Source organism: Podarcis vaucheri (genome assembly GCF_965113315.1).
Source record: "Podarcis vaucheri genome assembly, chromosome: 10".
Lineage (NCBI taxonomy): Eukaryota > Metazoa > Chordata > Lepidosauria > Squamata > Lacertidae > Podarcis > Podarcis vaucheri.
In genome coordinates, this window is record NC_138748.1 from 70982502 (window position 1) to 71003379 (window position 20878).

At 51.9% G+C, this 20878-nt stretch overlaps 1 protein-coding gene across 1 annotated transcript in view; it reads left to right on the forward strand.

The window, feature by feature from the left end:
- The window catches only part of LOC309542444 (uncharacterized protein), a gene marked incomplete at its 5' end in the record, with an annotated part of 53716 nt that overhangs the window by 30499 nt on the left and 2339 nt on the right, over positions 1–20878 (forward strand). The window contains 7 exons of the mRNA XM_082241244.1: positions 1073–1266; positions 4610–4738; positions 7239–14003; positions 15308–15454; positions 16764–16910; positions 17892–17996; positions 19338–19429. Of these exons, the coding sequence (XP_082097370.1) occupies positions 1073–1266; positions 4610–4738; positions 7239–14003; positions 15308–15454; positions 16764–16910; positions 17892–17996; positions 19338–19429 (7579 nt within the window). The remainder of the gene's footprint in view (positions 1–1072; positions 1267–4609; positions 4739–7238; positions 14004–15307; positions 15455–16763; positions 16911–17891; positions 17997–19337; positions 19430–20878) is intronic.

Consider the following 20878-nt stretch of genomic DNA (forward strand, 5'->3'; position numbering starts at 1 on the left):
TGTAAAAGCGCTTCTCCTTGCTGCCTGGGTGATAAGCAGCCACCAGCAGCAATAGAAAGGAGCACCAAAAAGAGATAGGGGCACTAGGACCCAGACAATGCTCAAATCTATCCTGCCTGAAAACAAGCTGCTCCGTCCCAGGGGATCAGCTGAGACGCGGGGGATTTGTGAAGTTTTCCCCTCTCCCTCATCCCCAGCCTTTTTTTTTACTTCCTGGTTTTCACTGCGTTAAACCACAGAGCCTAGGACCTGCCATTAAGAAGGTTGGTGGTTCGAATCCCCGCGACGGGGTGAGCTCCCGTTGCTCGGTCCCTGCTCCTGCCAACCTAGCAGTTCGAAAGCACGTCAAAGTGCAAGTAGATAAATAGGTACTGCTCCGGCAGGAAGGTAAACGGCATTTCCGTGCGCTGCTCTGGTTCGCCAGAAGCGGCTTAGTCATGCTGGCCACATGACCCGGAAGCTGTACGCCGGCTCCCTCGGCCAATAAAGCGAGATGAGTGCCGCAATCCCAGAGTCGGCCATGACTGGACCTAACGGTCAGGGGTCCCTTTACCTTTACCTTAAAATATAACCAGCTAAAGCTATACTCACACAGAAACAATAGCTCATCTCGCTTTATTGGCCGAGGGAGCCGGCGTACAGCTTCCGTGTCATGTGGCCAGCATGACTAAGCCGCTTCTGACGAACCAGAGCAGCGCACGGAAATGCCGTTTACCTTCCCACTGGAGCAGTACCTACTTATCTACTTGCACTTGTCGTGCTTTCGAACTGCTAGTTTGGCAGGAGCTGGGACCGAGCAACGGGAGCTCACCCCGTACCCGGGGATTCGAACCACCGACCTTCTGATCAGCAAGCCTTAGGCTCTGTGGTTTAACCGACAGCGCCACCCGCGTGAGGCTAAACACCCATTCCCCCAGAAGGCCACAATTTTATCTCTCCCACAATGCCTCACTCCTGCGTGAACCAACGTTTGGCGTACCAGGATTTCCCAAGTTCACTACGGAGCCCTAAGCAAACCCGTCTCCCTTCCTCTCCCCGTAAGACGTCGCCTTTTGCCTGTCTTGCCCCACAGAGCGCAGCAGAGAGGACCCGTCGCCGGCCTTGTGCGAGGCCATCGCCCGGATGCTGAAGCAGCCGGGGAGAGCCAGCGGGACGGAGGGGACATGGCAGGACGGTGCCATCGCAGTGCTGGTCGATCTGCAGCGAGAGCAGCAGGAAGAGCTGAGCCGCACCCTGGAGAGTCTGTCTGGGATCCCAAGCGACAGGGTAAGCGAGGCGTGGAGGGTGGGAAGGGGGAGCAGAGCCAGTCACCTCACTCCAAGGGCCCCGAAAGATTCAGGGCCCATGAAACGAACAATAGAACCATAGAACTGTATAGGAAGGGACCCCGAGGGTCAACCCCCCCGCAATGCGGGAATTTCGGCTGAAGCATCCATGACAGATGGCCGCCCAGCCTCTGCTTAGAAACCTCCAAGCAAGGAGGAGAGTCCACAACCTCCCCCTGCTGGACTGCTCTTGCTCCAAGTACAACAATGTGATGTCAATATAAACTCTTTATATAATCTATACAGAACGTTGCACAGTATGAAATATATGAAATGCACTCTCTGCAAAACCAAATAAACAGAAATCACTACTCCATAGCAATTCCATGAAACAGCGGGTACTGTATATCCGAAATCACTGTTCACTGCGTCTGCTTGCGGACCACTTCGGCAGCATTGGACGTCATAAAAGAAAGCTTTACGGCTTGTTTTCACCAGGTAAGAATCTGGCCCGCTGCTTCTCTCAGAGACTTGCATAGTCTACAAAGACTTTCAGAGTCTTATAAGACTTTCATTTCGTTCTATGCTTTCAAGAGAATCCACAAGAGTGCATATTTTGTGACTTTCAGAGATTTATAAGATTTCTGTTTATTTGGTTTTGCAGAGAGTGCATTTTATATACCGTATTTTTTGCTCCATGGGACGCACCTTTTCCCTCTTAAAAACTAAGGGGGAAAGTTTGTGCCTCCTATGGAGCGAATGCAGGGGGGAGGCAGGCAGGAAAAGCCCCCAAGAGCCGCACACAAGCTCCGCGCGGCTCTTGCGGGCTTTCCCCAGGAGGGAGAAGGGACCGCCGCTCCCAGACCTGTTTTGGGGGCTGGGGTTGGGGGAAGCTCAGGCTTCCCCCGCCCCAGCCCCGTGGCTAAAAAGGAGAAGCCTGAAGCCGCCGGAGCGCAGCGCGAACTGTCGCTGCGCTCTGGGGGTTTCAGGCAGCTATCTGCAAGCCTTCGGAGAGCAGCGGGAGTTCTCGCTGCGCTCCGAAGGCTTGCAGATAGCCGCCTGAAGCCTGGAGAGCAGGAGGGGTCAGTGCACACTGAACCCTCTTGCTCTCCTGGCTTCGCTTCGCTGGAGAGGCACTGCGCAGCTTTCCCTCTCTGCGCAGCGCCCCTTCAGTGAAGGGGGAGGAGAACTGGAAGGGGCTCCGTTTCTCCTTCCGCTTCGCTGAAGGGGCGCTGAGCAGAGAGGGGGAGAATTCCCCCCCCCCGTTCTCCCCCTCCTATGGTCCGGTGCGTCCTATAGAGCAAAAAATAGAATCATAGAATCATAGAGTTGGAAGCGACCACAAGGGCCATCGAGTCCAACCCCCTGCCAAGCAGGAAACACCATCAGAGCACTCCTGACATATGGTTGTCAAGCCTCTGCTTAAAGACCTCCAAAGTAGGAGACTCCACCACACTCCTTGGCAGCAAATTCCACTGTCGAACAGCTCTTACTGTCAGGAAGTTCTTCCTAATGTTTAGGTGGAATCTTCTTTCTTGTAGTTTGGATTCATTGCTCCGCGTCCGCTTCTCTGGAGCAGCAGAAAACAACCTTTCTCCCTCCTCTATGTGACATCCTTTTATATATTTGAACATGGCTATCATATCACCCCTTAACCTCCTCTTCTCCGGGCTAAACCTGCCCAGCTCCCTTAGCCGCTCCTCATAAGGCATTGTTTCCAGGCCTTTGACCATCTTGGTTGCCCTCCTCTGGACACGTTCCAGTTTGTCATACGGTATTTCATACTGTGCAATGTTCTGTATAGATTATATAAAGAGTTTATATTGACATCGCATTGTTGTACTTGGTCATCGTGTTGCCTTGGATATTACTGATATATTGTTTGCAACACAGGTGTTAAATTATTTGGTTACTTTTCCGCTAGGAAACAGCGATCCCACGTCACACAGCATTGCAGGCCACCCTCGTCTCTGCCAAGGGGTGGCAAAATTCCAGGGATCTTGGCCCTGAACCAGAGTCTGTGTTCCTCTGGAAGGAGGCACAGCAAAGACTACAGTCTTTAGGAAATATGGTTTATTTTGCACACGTTTACAACCTGGGTTTTAATGCAGAGAAGCAATTCACAGAGAATGAAAGGGAACCTGAGGGTTATCGAGTCCAATCCCCTGCAATGCAGGAATCACACCACATGGTCCCCCATCCAATCTGACACCGTACTGGACCCTGCTTAGCTTTGCAAACGCGCTAGCAGTTTCATTGCTGCGCCACCAGGTGCAGTTTCATTGCTGTGCCACCAGGTGCACACAGCTGCTCCCCTTCAGTTCCCACATTATTTAGCTGCAGTTCTTGCAACTTAGCTCGTTCTTTTGGGATTCTGGCGAGAACACTTACAATATGATATGATACGATAATCTTCATTGTCATTGTCCCATACAGAACAACGAAATTGAAAAAAATCTACATAAGACATTCAAAAACCAACAAGCCTGCTATCCCAACTATCCCAACTTAGCCCCCTAAAAACTCTGATACCCCATAATTAAATACAATATACTCCCATAGAGACTCTTTAAAACCAAACCTGCGTTTAAAACCAAAATTGCATTCGGATAGAAACTGTTTCTCAGGCGGCTAGTCCTAGTCTTTATGACCCTGTACCTTCTTCCAGAAGGCAGTAGCTGAAAGAGATCATTTCCGGGGTGAGCACTATCCTGTGCTATCTCTGCAGCTTTCTTATGGCACTGCCTGGAAACATAGATTTGATCCAAGGTGGGAAGAGGGCACCCAATTATTCTCTCCGCAGTCTTTACAACCCTGAACAGCATTGCTTTTCCCCTGACCGTGCAGCTCCCAAACCACACACACTGACCATAAGTTAATACACTCTCAGCAGTACAATGGTAAAATGCCATCAACAGGTCCTTGGAGAGATTGTTTTTCCGGAGGATTCTCAGAAAATATAACCTCTGCTGTGCTCTCTTCATCAGGTCTTTGCTGTTAGGTCATCTCTCAACTCCATTCCCAGAAATCGAAACACCGAGACCTGTTCCACACACTTCCCCTCAATAATGAGTGGCTGAATATTCAATTTACATTTCCTAAAGTCCACAATAATCTCTTTTGTTTTCTTTAAGTTAAGGAGTAACACTTATGAGGCCCTTGTCTTACATAAGAGCTTGCCTGGCTAGTTCAGCAACAGAATCCTCCACTGGATTCTAATCCTCACTGGGTGCAGGACCCCAGGAATGGGAAGGGAGACAGGAGATCATCCATACTGACCCCACAAGCCCACAGCAATAGGTGACTCGGTCGCTCAGGCTCACCGCTTGCCGTCTCACCCCCAGGAGGGAGCCTCTTGCCCTGCCCTCTTTGAGAAACTCCTCGCCCGACTGCAGGAATCACCCCTGACGTCTCTGGTCCGGGATTTGCAGCCCGCCTCTCCCCAGGAGCAGCAGCGCTCCCTCCGCCAACGGGTAAGTTTGAAAGCTCGCCCACCCACTTACGAAGCGGGGCCCAAGGCATGGGTCAGTGCCATGGTGTGGGAAGATGGAAGTGTTGCAGTCAGCTCCATCTGGTACGCAGGATGAGACCCCACCTGCCCGCAGACTGTCTGGCCAGAGTGGTGCATGCTCTGGTTATCTCCTGCTTGGACTACTGCCATGCGCTCTACATGGCGCTACCTTTGAAGGTGTCCCGGAAACTGCAACTAATCCAGAATGCGGCAGCTAGACTGGTGACTGGGAGCGGCCACCAAGACCATATAACACCGGTCTTGAAAGACCTACATTGGCTCCCAGTACATTTCCAAGCACAATCCAAAGTGTTGGTGCTGTCCTTGAAAGCCCTAAACGGCCTCGGTCCAGTATACCTGAAGGAGCATCTCCACCTCCATCGTTCTGCCCAGACACTGAGGTCCAACTCCGAGGGCCTTCTGGCAGTTCCCTCCCTGCGAGAAGTCAAGTTACAGGGAACCAGGCAGAGGGCCTTCTCAGTGGTGGCTCCCGCCCTGTGGAACACCCTCCCACCAGATGTCAAAGAGAAAAATAACTACCAAACTTTTAGAAGACATCTGAAGGCAGCCCTGTTTAGGGAAGCTTTTAATGTTTAATAGATTGTTGTATTTTAGTGTTTTGTTGGAAGCCGCCCAGAGTGGCTGGGGAAACTCAGCCAGATGGGTGGGGTATAAATAACAAATTATTATTATTATTAATATTGCAACCTCAGGCGCATGGGACCCATCAGGAGTTACTGGGCTGTAACTTCCAGCAGCCCCAGAAGTCGGCTGTACACAGATTTGGAATTCCGTGTACAAAAGTTTCAGATAAGGTCATCCAAAACAAGCAGGGGGGTGGAGCAACTCCCCTATGGCGAGAGGTGCAATATTTGGGGCTTTTTTATTGATGTACAAAAAACCCCACAGAACCCTTTTCATGTACGCAACCACAGCGGCGAGGATTTTAATAGCAAAAAACTGGTAAGGTGATGTAATCCCCACAAAAACTGATTGACAAGCGAAGATGATAGAATACAGTGGACGCTTGGGTTGCGAACGTGATCCGTGCGGGAGGCACATTCGCAACCCGCAATGCTGCGTCTGCGCACACACAAGTTGTGATTCGGCGCTTCTGCGCATGCGCAAAGTGCGATTTAGCACTTCTGCGCATGCACGACTGCCAAACCCAGAAGTAACCCGTTCCGGTACTTCCAGGTTTTGGCGGGTCCATAACCCAAAAAAAATGCAACCTGAAGCATCTGTAACCCGAGGTATGACTGTATTCAGAACTTGCAAGGATGACTGGGAGAATAAGAGGAGATTCTAACCAGAAATTTAGTGAAAATTGGACAATGTTCAAAGAATATCTTTAAAAATACTGACAGATCTTGAAGTTTAAGGAAATTATAAAGTATGTATAACGTTTATTGCACAAGTAACTTGTTTTTTTTATAAGATATTTATTAAGATTTTCAAAGTATTACAAAATAATAATAAAAAAAGAAAAATACAAAATAAAAATAATTAAAAACAACTCAATCTTTCCATTACTTATTTTTCATTAGCTTGTTTCCCGGACCTCCTCACGCCTCCCTTTTTTGTATTCCAATTTAATTTGTTGGTTCAGCAAATCCTTCCCCTCTTTGTTTATCCTAGTCTTTAATCTTAAAATATTATAACATTAAATCTTTACCTATTAATAATCCATTTTTCATATTCCCTTATAGTATTGCAGCTAAAAACCCCTTAGTTTCTATCCAACATCGTTCAAACATTTATTAATTTTACAATATTTCTGTAAATAGTCTTTAAATTTCTTCCAATCTTTTTCCACCGACTCTTCTCCCTGGTCTCGGATTCTGCCAATCATTTCCGCCAGTTCCATATAGTCAATCACCTTCATCTGCCATTCTTCCTGGGTGGGTAAATCTTGTGTCTTTCAGTACTTTGCAATGAGTATTCTTGCTGCTGTTGTGGCATACATAAAAAAAGTTCTATCCTTCTTTGGCACCAATTGGCCGACTATGCCCAGGAGAAAGGCCTCTGGTTTCTTCAAGAAGGTATATTTAAATACCTTTTTCAATTCATTATAGATCATCTCCCAGAAAGCCTTAATCCTTGGGCACGTCCCATGTGCACATGTAACTTGTTAAGATAGAGTTGTACATTTATCCACTCCATGTTTACAGTATCTTCAGGCTTTCTTTTGCACATGGCACCTGAATATGTTTGTTGCTTGAATGGTTACAAGTCTATCTCTATTCTAGCTATTATTCTAGTAAATTTGGTTTTATACTTATAAGCCAGTTTGTGGATTATGGGTCATGTAGACCTGCAGGGCCCCCACGCTGCCTGCCCCTGCCAGAGCGATAACAGCTCCAGAAATGCTGATTCCTCAATATTCATTTCCAGAAGGAGGAGGTGCTCACATCTGGTTTTATGGGACTTCATTGAGTCTTTAACTTTGATTTGATTTCTAGGGAACTCTGCAGACGGAGCGGGAGTTGCGCCTCACCCAGGAACCGTCCCCATCTGAAGGAGAAGCACTTACTGCAGATGAGATACCTGAGAGAGAAGGCGAGCCTTTGCGGAGGAAACCGGAGACTTCTCAACACAAGAAGCAAAAAGGATTTCAAGATTCAGAGGCCCCTCAGGGCTCCGTAGCTCCTGGATGCAACCGGAACCTCCCTCAGGACAAAGAGATTCAGGCTGAACAAGGTCTTCTGCTCCAGGAGTTGAGTCCTGATACCTTAGAGACACAGGTTGCGCTGCTGAGGAAATCAAAATCCCTGGGGTCTCTGGAGTTCCTGTTGAGCCAGGATTCGCTGCCCCAAGGATTGTGGGATGTGGAGATCCCTCAGCAAACACCACATGGAGGACTGGAGATGGCCCACCTCCCAGGAGCACAGGGTAGGGAGATGGAAGCCGTAGATGCCCAGACCCATGGTGACCTCCAGTATATTCCACAGAGGGAAACAGAAGCCCTTCAAGAAAACGAAACGAGGGAAACGTCAGATCTGGAACCTCAGCAGGAGCTCCTTGTGTCTGGGAAACCAGTAGTCCCAAACAGTGAGAGGAGTCAAATAGCCTTTCACACCCAGGGCACACAGTTCCCCGAACCCCCAGAATGGAGAGAGTCAGAGGCTACTCCATCGTGGGACGTCCTTCAGACCCACAAAGATGTCCACAAGGAGTCCCTGGATCCAGACGCGAGACATGTCAAGATTCCGTGCCAGCAGGACCTGAGGTCTCCAGAGCTCTCCCAACTCCAGAGGTTTCTCCGGAAGAAATCAAAATCTCTTGAGCCCCAGCTTTTATCCAGGGCAAGGACATGGGGGTCACCACAGATTCAGCAGCAGGTATGTGGACCTCAGAAATGTGGATATCCTCAAGCTCTTCAGCCCCAGGAATGGGAAGTTGAGGGAACTTCACAGGCAGAGAAGGAAGGTCTGAGGAGCCATGATTTGAGGGCGGGTCTGCAGCGTCAAAAGTTCCCAGAAAGCCGTGACGCACTCGTTCAGGTCCCAGAGCCCTTGGGTCTTGAGTCTGAGGAGATGGCAAAGTTACAGGGTGTGAGGCAGCTGGAAGGCCTTCACATCCCAGGAGGACCTCAAGGAAGGTCCCATGTTTGCCTGCAGCAGGAACAGGAGCTGACCCAAGCTGAGGAGAAGACGGAGGGCTTGGAAACCCCACAAGGCCAGCAAGGACCAGAACTTTCACACCCTGAAACCCCTCCTCACTGCAGGAATCTGTGGAGGAAGTCAAAGTCTCTTGAGCTGAGGAGGTCGTGGGCTTTTCAACCCCAGGAACTGAGGGAGCCGCATGTCGCTGGCACCCAGCCCCTGCACCCACAAATGGGCGCAGGAGCTGTTCAGGCTCAAGATTTCCAGGAACCAGAGGACTTTGAGGCGAAGAAAGCAAAGAAGGAACAACAGAGCCACCAGGAATTTCCTCAGGAGGCCTTTCTAGAGCAAGGGATGGTCCAGAAAGGGGTGAGGGTTACTAGGCCTCAAAATGTGAACGAAGCACAGGACTTTTCATCTGAGGGAGCAAAGGGTGCCATACTTCCACACAGGCAGACACAGGTTCCTCAGTCCCCAGAGCGCAGAAGTCCAGAATCTCCGCCTCTTCTGTGGAGAATTATGTGGCAGAAGGCAAAATCGTTTGAGATGAGGAAAAAAGATGTCTTTCTGAGTTCAGGGCCGCGACCAGAGGCTCCAAAGCTGAGCATCCTTTATCATCAGAAGATGAAGGAAACCTTGGTGGGACAATCAGATGTTCTCACCCATGGACAGAGACAAGAAATGTCTCAAGAAATGAGGGAGAGGGAAACCCATCTAGTTGAAAAATCTCCACAGAGAAGTCAACAAATACTTCAGAGCGAGGAAATTTCCAAGAGGGAGCTGGGATGGCCTAGACATTCAGGAGAATCACAGCCCTGTGACACGAAGAGTCTGGAAGACTCACAGACTCCAGAGACTGTGCCACAAAAAGAGATGTGGGGTCCTCAGCCCCAGAGAGACCAGAAACCAGAGTCTCCTCCTCTTCTGTGGGGGGCTCTGGAACTGAAGTCAAAATCTTTTGAGATGAGGAAATCAGAAGAGCACAAGCTGAAGAAGTCACTGATGGTTCTGTCACAGAGAAGACCACCGGTGGGACCAGAAGCTCATAGGCCCCAGGGATGGAATGTTCCAGATACTTGTACTCTTCAGGAACTGAGGGAAGATGAGGCCTCTCAGGCCCAGCCAGAAAATGGAGTATTGCCAGCTCAGAGGGCTCCACCTGAGAGGTTATGTGGTCCAGTTCTAAGGGAGAGGGAGACCTTTCCAGGTCAAGAAACAAGAGAGCTGGAAGCACATCAAGACCCAGGAACCCCACTGAAGACGACAACAGCTTTTGAGAGCCAGGAAGCACAACAACAAAGAGAGCTGGAGCCATCAGAGGACCCAGGGACGGTTTCTAAAAGATCGGGGGCTCCACAGGCCCTTCAGACTGACAAAAAGAAGTTTCCAGAAATGTCTCGGGCCCAGAGAATGCCTGAAATGGTTCTTCAGCCTGAAGAACACAGAAGCCTGGAATCTCCACCTCTCCTGTGGAGGATCCTAGGACTGAAGGCAAAATCATTTGAGCTGAGGAGGCCACGTCCCTTTCAGACCCAGATCCAGAGAGAGACGGATGCGTCCTATGGGCAGCAGGGACAAATAGCCTCCCAGAGCCCCCAAATCCTAAAAGAACCAAGGAGATCACAGGCCACCCAAACAGACATAGGGAATGATGGCACACAGCCACAGTCAGGGCCAGAAGGGAACCCAAGGGTTCCTCAGCATCAGAAACGTAGCAGTCCAGAAACACCACCTCTTCTGTGGTGGGCCTTGGAGCTGGCCCAGCAAGAGACGCAACATGGGAATTTGTTGGTCTCTCCTCAGCCCCAGGAAACAGAAATGCCCCCAGCAGCCCAACTCCAGAGGGTGCTACAGACAGAGGCCCAGAAGTCGAAGAAACGTGCGCACCAAAATATTGTGGAACCAAAGGAACCAGAAACTTCTCAGGTTCTGGAGAAGGAAAGGAAGGCCCCCAAATCTTCACAGCCTCAGGAAACTCTCCCTGAGGTGGGCTCCAAGTTGCCAGCTTCACAAGGCTTGGGGTCTCAGGGCTTGCAGAGGGCAGAAGCAACTCAACCCCCCAGGAAAACCCCTCAGGCCCGTGATGTGCTGAAGGAGACAAGGGCTGTTCCTGTCCAGAAATCTCCACCGACAGCAAAAGGTCCCCAAGATGTGAAGAGATCCCCAAAGAAGCAGGATAAACGGGGGTCTTCTCTGTCACAAGGAAAAGTGCCCAAAATGTGTGGCTCCTACAAAGTTGGCTGCTGCCACATTCATCCATGCCAGGAACTCCAGGGGTGTGATACAAAAGATTGTGGTCCCTCAGGTGAGGCGCAGTTCCTTCTCCGAAAGGAGCTGAGGCTGGAAAGGGCTGAGGCTCTTGGAAGGATTGAAGATAATGGTTGCTCAGCCCTAGAGGGACAGAGTAGGACTGAATGTCTCCTGCCCCCAGGAAGATTACTAGGAAAATCAAAGTCTCTTGACCCAAGAGATCTTCAGACCCAGAAGCCACAGAAACTGAGGGAGCAGGAGTCCCTTACAGTTCAAAGGCAGCCAGAGACCACAGCCTTTCGGGTTCAGGAAGATCTCCAGATGAAACCACAAAGCGAGACTCAGACCTTTGAATCTCAGGAAGAGAGAAGTCTGGAGGCCTCAGAGGCCCAGAGCACATCACGGTCATCTCAGCCTCAGGGACCAGATGCAGAAAGCCCTTCTCATCTTCAGAGCCGCTTGGAGAGAGCGTCTGAATCCCGTGAGCTGATGGGGCCACCTGAGAGCTCACCACATAGAGATCCTGAGAACCTCAAGCTCCAGGGAACTGTGGATCCCAAGGGACATTGTGAATCACAGTGCTGTGGGGTCAAGATGGATGACCAGTACTCTGAGGTGGAAGGCACCCTGGGAAGATCTTCCCAAACTTTCCATGTGCAAGAAACCTTTCAGCTTCAGGCAGCTCTGCTAAGGAAATCAAAGTCTCTCGAGCCCCAGGAACTGTCAAGATCACACACTTTTGGGTGCCAGGCTTCAAAGGAACTAGAAACTCCCCAGTCTCTGAGATACGCAGAGGGTTGTCCTCAGGTCCCTGAAAACCAAGCGCTGGAAAACATCACATCTTGCGAAACTACACAGGCGATGAAGAACCTTCTGCAGGACACATCGGTTGCAAAGAACGAAGATGGATCTTCTGTGCAGAAGCTTCAGGAGAAGCTTGGACAGAAGGATCTAGGCGCCACCAATGAAACGCAGGAAGACAACCAACAGCTCCAAGGGCAGAAAGAAAATGAAGACCTCCAACCACCAGGAGCTCCACAGATGGAGCAGAACCCTCTGGAGATCCAAGGGCTTTTGCAAAGGGATCTGGAAGGCATTGGTCCGCCAGATGCAAGGCAACCGTGTCTTCTTCAGCTTGAGGAAAGCTTGATGGAGGATGAGACGTCCCAAGCTGAACTGCCTTTATCACATATGAAGACAAAAGACCTCCCACCTTGGCTGGGTCTGGGGAAATCAAAGTCTCTTGACCCGAGGGAACTCCAGGGAAAGGAACTAGGAGATCCCACTAACCTGCAAAACATGGGTATCTCCAAGTCGTGCCACCCACAGAGACAAGGTGAGCTGGAACCTCAGGATTTAAGAGGAGCAGTGGTCCTCCATTCAGGAACCCTTCAGGAACCTCCTCCAAATCACATAGAGGGCCCTCAATTCCAACAAGAACTTGAGTGTGGGACCCAGAAGACTGGGCAGGTGGAGAAAGAGCCTCCCCAAGTGCAGGGGTCACTGAGAAACAGGGGAGGGGTTCTTTGTTCCCAAGAACTGAAGGGTGCCCAGATTTTCCACGCCAAAGAATGTGAAGAGGTGGAGGAGCTTCCCCTCCAGAAATCTTCTCAGAGCGAGACTCTTCAGATTCAGGGGTTTGTGCAAAGGGAAGCAGAGCCCCAGGAACTGGTGGAGCCTCAGTCTCTTGATCCTCAAGAAAAGAGAGAGGTGCAAAGCCCTCCGCTCCTGAGAAACCTGCTGAGGAAGGCTAAGACACTTGGGCACTGGACCCCAACAAGGGGAGATGGTCTTGTCCAAAGGCCAGAAAGCCATCGTGACCAACCGGTGAAGGAGCCGCTTCAGGGACTTGTGGGGCAGAAGTCACAAAACACTCAAGGGCAAAGTCAACTGGACCAGAGAACACTGGACATTGCTGAAGGGACTCCAGGGAGTCTTGACTCCCACAGAGAAGGTTACAAAATGGAGGCGGAGAGCATCAAATCCCCCAGATCTCTACCTGTGAGCCAGGACTTCCTTCAGGAGCAAAGAGATGAGATGTCCGTAGCTCAGCCAGTCAGTTTGCCCCAGTCCCTTCCTCCTCACAAGGCCCCCCAGGTCGATCTTGAGCAGCTCCCGGAACTGGAAGGGTTCTACCATGAACTGGAAGCTCTTCAGCCCCAAGGGCTGAGGACTGGGGAGGCCCAACAGCCACAAGAAAACAGGGATTTTGGTGAACCAGAGAAGCAAGCGGCAACTGAACCCCAGGGAACCATGGGCCTTGAGATCCCTCAGGAGTGGAGAGGTTCGGAGTCCCACCAGCCTCCACCAACAGATCAGGAGGCCACTGAGACACGTGAGACACGGCAAGGTCAGCAGATGATCCCTCAGCCTCCCCCAAGCCAGAAGGGGCCTTGCCAGCCCCCAGGAAGACGTGTGAGATCGCCAAAGCTGAAGGCACCTCAGAAAATCCCGGGGCAAGAATGTTCACCAGAGGCATCTGCCGAGGTTCCAGGGGTGAGCGAACCCCACGTTTTCCAGTCCCAGGAAAGCATGGAGCCACAGGCTGAGTGGGGTTCCCTTAAAGCTGAGGGAAGCATGGCCCAGCTGGAACCCGCACCCACAGAGCCCCACGAGCAGCATCGCTTGGAGTTGTGGGGAGTTCTGCTGGGGAGGTCCAAGTCTCTTGACCCTCAGGAGTTGACGAGGACACAAGACCTTGAGGACACCCGGGGAATGAGGAGGGCAGGAGAAGACCCACGTTCTCAGGACAGCGAGATGCCCTCACCCCGAGAGCCACCGTACTACCAGCCACAGCAAGCTCTTCAGCCCCACAGCAATTTCCCAAACCGTCAGGGAACTCCCGAGGAAGTGCAGGACCCAAACACCCTTTTCCGCCAGAATCTGAGGGAAGCCAAGGTCCATGGCATGGGTGATCATTTCCAGGTGGAAGACGGGGTGCAGCGCCATCTCCCAGAAGGCGCGAAGCTGTGCCGGGTGTGCAGGCAACAGGAGCTCCAAGGAGAGGTGGGAGCCCTTGATTCTCAAGGGACGGAAGGACCACGGGCTTTTCAGAGTCAGGAACAGAGATTGAAGGAAGCATTGCCAGCTGAAGGACCTCAACCAAGGATGCTCTCAGCCCCTGGGACGTACCACTCGGACCAGGGAGATATGGAGCCTGGAGCGCCGAGCAGAAGGCTGGAGGCATCTCCCCTGTGGGAGCAGGCCCCAATTGGCACCTGGAAGCCCACCGCCATGGCCATGCTGTCTCCCCCCAGCCCTGGAGAGCGTGACAAAGAGTCCGTGTGGACGCCAGCAGCTCTTGGCGTGGGCCTGTCAAGAGAGAGCTCCATCTGCATAGCCCAGCCCGAGAGGTGCTCTGGAGTGTCTTGGGTAAGGAGGAGTGTGGGGCAGGTGGGATCTGGGCCTGGTTTAGGGCACAGAAGTGGGGCGGCTGTGTTGCTGGAGGAACGGGGGAAGCAAGTATGGATATGGGACTTTGACGTCTCGTGCCCACTGGGAGTGGAAGGGTGGCCCAGCAGTTGATGGCACCAGAGACAATGGTAAAGGTAAAGGACCCCTGACAGTTAAGTCCGGTCGCAAACGACTCTGAGGTTGCGCCGCTCATCTCGCTCTACTGGCCAAGGGAGCCGATGTTTGTCCGCAGACAGTTTTTCTGGGTCATGTGGCCAGCATGACTAAGCCGCTTCTGGGGAAACCAGAGCAGCGCACGGAAATGCCTTTTACCTTCCCGCTGGAGTGGCACCTATTTATCTACTTGCACTTTGACGTGCTTTTGAACTGCTAGGTTGGCAGGAGCAGGGACCGAGCAACGGGAGCTCACCCCGTCACGGGGATTCGAACCGCCGACCTTCTGACTGGCAAGCCTTAGGCTCAGTGGGGTTTAGACCACAGCGCCAATGGTGGACTGAGCCAAATAATTGCCACCTCCTGGATTTGTTGTAAGCGAGAAGGAAGGGACAGAGCTGTACACCCCTTTGATGGAGATAAATTGAGGAATAAATCTATAAAACGTAATTTAAACCTCCTATCCCACATGTGTGGGGAGAAATATGAAAGTAAACAGACTGCAAATCCCTTTTAGCACTTATGCGCTTTTGCAGCTTACTAGGAATTAGAAAATCAAACCTTTTAACCCTCCTTATTTGTGGTCTGCTGACCTTTCCCCCCCTCTGCCCCCTTTGCTAAGAATGAACCGCATGTTTTAGTAAAAACAAAAGGTTTACTTACATTTCAATGCAGGCAACAAATACATCGAAGTAGTACACAAGTGAAAATTCTCCTTTGTTACAAAGTGGAAAATTAGTTTCCAAAATGAAGTCTGGGCTCTATGCGGAGCCCTCGCTTGAAAGAAGAGAGGGAGAGACTGAGGCAAGGAGGAAGGAGAAACAATTAAGATCTTTTGACCTATTTTCTGCCACAAGGTATAGGATATAGGTCTGTCCTGTCTTCTCCAGCAATACAGGAACTTTGTGAATCTTAAACTCTCCACAGGCTTATTTAACAAACTTAATGGTCATTTTGACTGCAGATTTCCTAACCCCCCCCACCTGCCCTACTGCCCCAAGAGGGTTGCCCCATTGCCACTGCTGAAGCAAGCTTACCACAGGTAGCAAAATGTCTCGGGCCGGCCCCAATCCCTCCCTGTCTTGATTTCTTTCTCTGCCCCGTACCAGGACGGCGAAGTTGACATGAGTTCCACAGGCTCCATGATTTCTCCATTTTGGGAGGAGTCAGCTGCTTACTCTGAGGCAGACAGTGGCTCCAGGGCGATGGCAGGCAGCTCCCGCAGTGCGGCTGCAGAAGAGGCAGGTGGGCACCAGGTAAGGAAAATGCAGCCTTTGCTTTTATCGATCTCACACCGTAATTTTTTTGCGTCAAGGAGGCAAGGAGGGAGAAGGTTTTTGGCCTGGGGGCCACATTCTCTCCTGCAGGGGCCACATAGTGGTGTGTGTGTGTGTGTGTGTGTGTGTGTGTGTGTCATAGCTGTCAACTTACAGATTTGAAAATAAGGGACCAGCAGCCTCGAAAATAAGGGATCAGCAACCAAAATAAGGGATTTTCCAAGCACAGGTATGTTCAACTTCTGAGCCCCTCCGAGCCAAAGGCAGAAATCCCAGCCAGCAGCCAAACGAAGCCTCAAGCGGTGTTTCCCACAGCGCAGCAACCCAGCAAAGGGGATGCAGCAAGGAAAACCACCGTCACCTCTCTGCTGGGAAGCGCTGAGCAAAGGCGAGTCCCCAGGCAACGTGGCCGATTTGATCGGCACAAGGCATGCAAGCTCCACTCCCCAGTCGTTCTCCAACTCCTTATTGGGTGAGCAAGGCAGCCAAGCAACACAGTTGGAGCCTCCCTCCTCCCTGGCCAGCAAGGAGGGAGGGAGAAGAGCTGCTTCCTTTGAAACCCAGGAAATTTAAGGGACATCATCAATCCAGGACAGCAGCGGGACACAGCGCTGGGATAAGGGACTTTCCCACCAAATAAGGGACGGTTGACAGCGATGGTGTGTGTGTGTGTAGGCACAATATTGGTCCATGCCCCCCACATCGACATGTCATCTTCGTAAAGTAGGCTGGTTTCTACAACTCACCTGTCCTTTCTGAGCTCCATCCAGGCAGGTTCAAAGTTGGGTGGAGGTTCTTGAGGAAGAGAGACGTCTGGCCTGGGGAGAAAGTGGGGCGAGAGTATTTGGGGGATGATTTCGTAAACTGGCTCGGCTCCGGTGGGAAATGCAGCTCAGGATATCTGGAAGAAGGGCCGGTCCTGAGAGGAGGCAGAGGGAGACCGTGGCCTCAGGTGGCAGATGCTGAATGTTTGCCTCAATGTCTTGAGCTGGCCCTGTCTGGAAGGTCCCAGGTGTGTCGTGGGTGGGCTAGAACTACCAGCACAGCGGCAGCCGACACGGCGGCCTCCGGATCTTGCCGGACTACAACCCCCGTCTGCCCCAGCCAGGACGCCCAATGGTTAGGCATGACAGAGGCTGGGAGTCCGGCCAACGTTTGGAGGGTGCGTTTCCTGCCCCTGCGCCGGTGGGGAGCTTTTCCTTCGGGGTACGGAGGACCTTCGGGGTACGGAGGACCTTCCTGACTCGCCTTTGCACCCCTCCACCTTGCCCCCTGCCCTGCCCCACAGCCTCCCCGCCCTCGCCCACCGTGCCGGGAGAAGGCCTTTGTGTGGCTGTCCCGCCAGGAGAAGGAGGCGGCTCTGCGGCGCTTGGCGGAACTTCAGGCCGAGGGAGAACGGCGGCACCAGCGGGACAAGGAGCGCCAGACCCTGCGGGTGAGACCAGGAGCATGGCGGAGAGGCAGTCGGGGGACTCCTCTTGTTTCGAACCCAGCACCCTTGAAATGCCCTGCTCGGGGGGGGGGCGTTATGATGGCTGTGCCTTCCAACGGCAGAAAGCACCAAACCCTGACTTGCTGCGCATGTGCACACACAGACCACCTCGTGTTTCGCATGTGCAGGAGGGCGCCAGCTCTCCTTGACGCAGCGCTGGCCAACATAGCGCCCACTGGGTGACTACGACTCCCGTCGGCCATGCTGGCAGGAGTCATAGCTCCGAGTCTCTGGAGGGCACGACGTTGGCGAAGGCTGCACTACCTATGCTGTGTCCTGTCTGTGCACAGATCTACGTAGATAGTGTGGTGCAATGGTTAGAGCAGTGGCTTCCAAACATTTTAGGGCTGCCGCCCTGTTTGTTCCATAAACTCATCTCCAGTTATTCAGAGTAGCACAGACCACTAAGGAGGATAATAATAAAATTGAAAATGGTAACAATTGCACATTTATTTAAAGCCCAGCAAAAGCTGTTCTAATGAATACAACAAAATTGGTGAACTCGATGGTACCAGATTCCGGAATCTAATAATAATAACCTAATCTAATAATAATAATAATAATAATAATAATATCCCGTCCATCAGACTGGGTTTCCCCAGCCGCTCTGGGCAGCTTCCAACAGGATATTAAAAACACGATAAAACACCAAAGATTAAAAACTTCCCTAAACAGGGCTGCCTTCAGATGTCTTCTAAAAGTCAGATAGTTGTTTATTTCCTTGACATCAGATGGGAGGGCGTTCCACAGGGCGGGTGCCACCACCAAGAAGGCCCTCTGCCTGGTTCCCTGTAACCTCACTTCCCACAGGGAGGGAAGCGCCAGAAGGCCCTTGGAGCTGGACCTCAGTGTCCGGGCTGGACGATGGGGGTGGAGATGCAAACCACCAGGAAATGCTGAGACAAATCTTCTCTTCCTTTTCAGTTCCAAGAGAGGCTGTCCATTGCCAAACACCGCAAATCTGAGAATGACCTTCTGGGAAGCAGTCCGGCAGAGTTCTGGCCTCTCCCATCAGAGTACGAGGGCCAGGTGAGGCTATTCCTCCGGGCTGAGGTCGGTTGTCTGTGGATGCCAAGGTCGTTTGAGAAACAGCAATAATAATAATTTATTATTTATACCCCGCCCATCTGGCTGGGTTTCCCCATGCACTCTGGGCAGCTTACAGCATATATAAAAATTGTAAAACATCAGACATTAAGAATTTCCCAATTCAGAGCTGCCTTCAGATGTCTTCTAAAAGTTATGTAGTTCGTTATCTCCTTGACATCTGAAGGGAGGGTCACAGGGCGGGTGCCACTACCGAGAAGGCCCTCTGCCTGGTTCCCTGCAACCTCACAGTGAGGGAACCTCCAGAAGGCCCTTGGTGCTGGACCTCAGTGTCTGGACTGAACGATGGGGGTGGAGATGCTCCTTCAGGTATACAGGGCTGAGGCCATTGAGGGCTTTAAAGGTCAGCACCAACACTTTGAATTGTGCTCGGAAACGTACTGGGAGCCAATGCAGATCTCTCAGAACCAGTGTTATGTGGTCCCGGCGGCCACTCCCAGTCACCAGTCTAGCTGCCGCATTCAGGATTAATTGCAGTTTCTGGGTCACCTTCAAAGGTAGCCCCACGTGGAGCGCATTGCAGTAGTCTAAGCGGGAGATAACCAGAGCATGCACCACTCTGGCGAGACAGTCTGCAGGCAGGGAGGGTCTCATCCTGCGTACCAGATGGAGTTGGTAAACAGCTGCCCTGGATACAGGATTGACATGCGCCTCCATGGACAGCTGTGAGTCCAAAATGGCTCCCAGGCTGTGCACCTGGTCCTTCAGGGGCACAGTTACCCCATTCGGGACCAGGGAGTCCCCCCCCTCTCCCCCTCCTTCCACCTCAGCTGCCAGCCATGGTGACAGCTCCAACACAATTGCCATTTTTATGGAGTACCCTTGAAACCAAATCCCCACTTAAAGTAGGGTCATACTGCAACGTGCCGCATCAGAACTGCTTGCACCCTGCAGCGAGTCCAGAAATACCCGTCCACAGAGGAAGGTGCCTGTTGTGTCTCTGCACGATACAGGGGCTCTGCCTTCTGCCTCCTTCCCAGCAGCTCCTTCCCCATCTCAGCAGAAGAAGTGACCTCGCTTCCGTCACTCCCAGTGCAGGCATGCAACTGAACCGCTCGCCCAGGAAAGAGTGTGCCCACCGCATCTCTGCACGGGACCCTGTTCTGAGTTTTCCAATGTCAGGTTCTGGTTCTTGCAGATTTACTGGGATGGCTCCATGGGTGGGTTTGGGTATCATCTTGCCTAGGCCATGTCTGCGTCCTAAGAGACGTCTCCTTGGCAGCTGTGAGGGGAGCCAGCGTAACTTTGCGTTTCCCGTTCCAGCAAGACCAGGCTGGACAGAAAACCGCAGTGAAACTTCACTTGGAGAAGGTGAAGAGAGAGCGGACCTATGTCATGCAGTCCAAGAGGGAGAGGTAAGGAAGGAGGGGGGGGGAATCAATATCTGCCCTGGACCTCTAATCTGTGTCTAGTTCTGTGCACCCCAGTTTAAGAAAGTGGAAAGAGGAGGGCCAGCAAGATGATAAAATTGCCTAGGAACCAAGCCCAATTGAGGGAGTTGGGATGTTTAGCCTGGATACTGGATGTTTAACCTGGGACACGGGTGGCGCTGTGGTCTAAGCCACAGAACCTAGGGCTTGCCGATCAGAAGGTCGGCAGTTCGAATCCCCGTAACGGGGTGAGTTCCCGTTGCTCGGTCCCTGCTCCTGCCATCCTAGCAGTTCGAAAGCACATCGAGTGCAAGTAGATAAATAGGTACCACTCTGGCGGGAAGGTAAACAGCGTTTCTGTGCGCTGCTCTGGTTTGCCAGTCATGCTGGCCACATGACCCGGAAGCTGTACGCCAGCTTCCTCAGCCAGTAAAGCAAGATGAGCGCCGCAACCCCAGAGTCAGTCACGACTGGACCTAATGGTCAGGGGTCCCTTTACCTTCACCTTTAGCCTGGATAAAAGGAGACCGAGAGGAGACATAAGAGCCATTTTCAACTATCTCAAGGGCTGCCCCACAGAAAAGAGGCTAGGATCTGGACCAAGTGATTACAAGAAAGGATACTGAACATCAGGAAAGAACTTTCCTGGCCGTTCAGCACTGGAAAGGATGCTCTCAAAGGGGGTGGGCACTCCTTCCTTGGAGCCTTTTAAACAGAGGTTGGGTGGCCACCTCTCCGGGATTCTTCAGTTGCAATTTTTGCATTGCAGGGGTTGGTCTAGATGTCCTTTGGGGTTTCCTTACAACCTCACAGATCTGTGATTCTATGAAAGGTGCCCAGGCTAAAAATGCAGGAGGAGCCCGGCTGCTGGCTCAGAGCAAGAGTTCGTCCAGCCCAGTGTCAATCTGGCAATCTAGCAGCCTGTCTAGCGCCCTTCGGCGGATTCGCACTACAGTTTCCATCAGCCCCGGCCAGCGTGGTTGTGTAGCCTGCCGTGGGGGCTGATGGGAATTATAGTCCAGACCACATGGAGGGCACCAGGTCGGGAAAAGTTGCAAAGAAGCAATAAAAAGCAAGGGTATGAGAGGGGCTTGAGAGGCCATCTTTTGTTCCCTTTCCATGAGAACTCCACCTGACGCATGTGAAGTGAGAATGATTTTTGAGCATGTGCAAAGTGCATGCCCCTCCCCAACCAGTAAACACTTCTGGGGCGAAGGTGGAGGCTCCCCAAGTGGGGGGGGGACCCAGCTGAAAAGCCAGCGAAATCCCCTTTGCCAGCGTGGAGTGTCGGAGTAGGACCTGGGAGACCAGGGTTCGAATCCCCACCATAGCTGTCAAGCGTCCCTTATTTGGTGTCCAGTTTCTGGGATGCGGGCGGCTCGAGCCCCGCCCACCTGGCTGGGGCCTCATGTAGCCTCTGCTGCTCTCATAGAA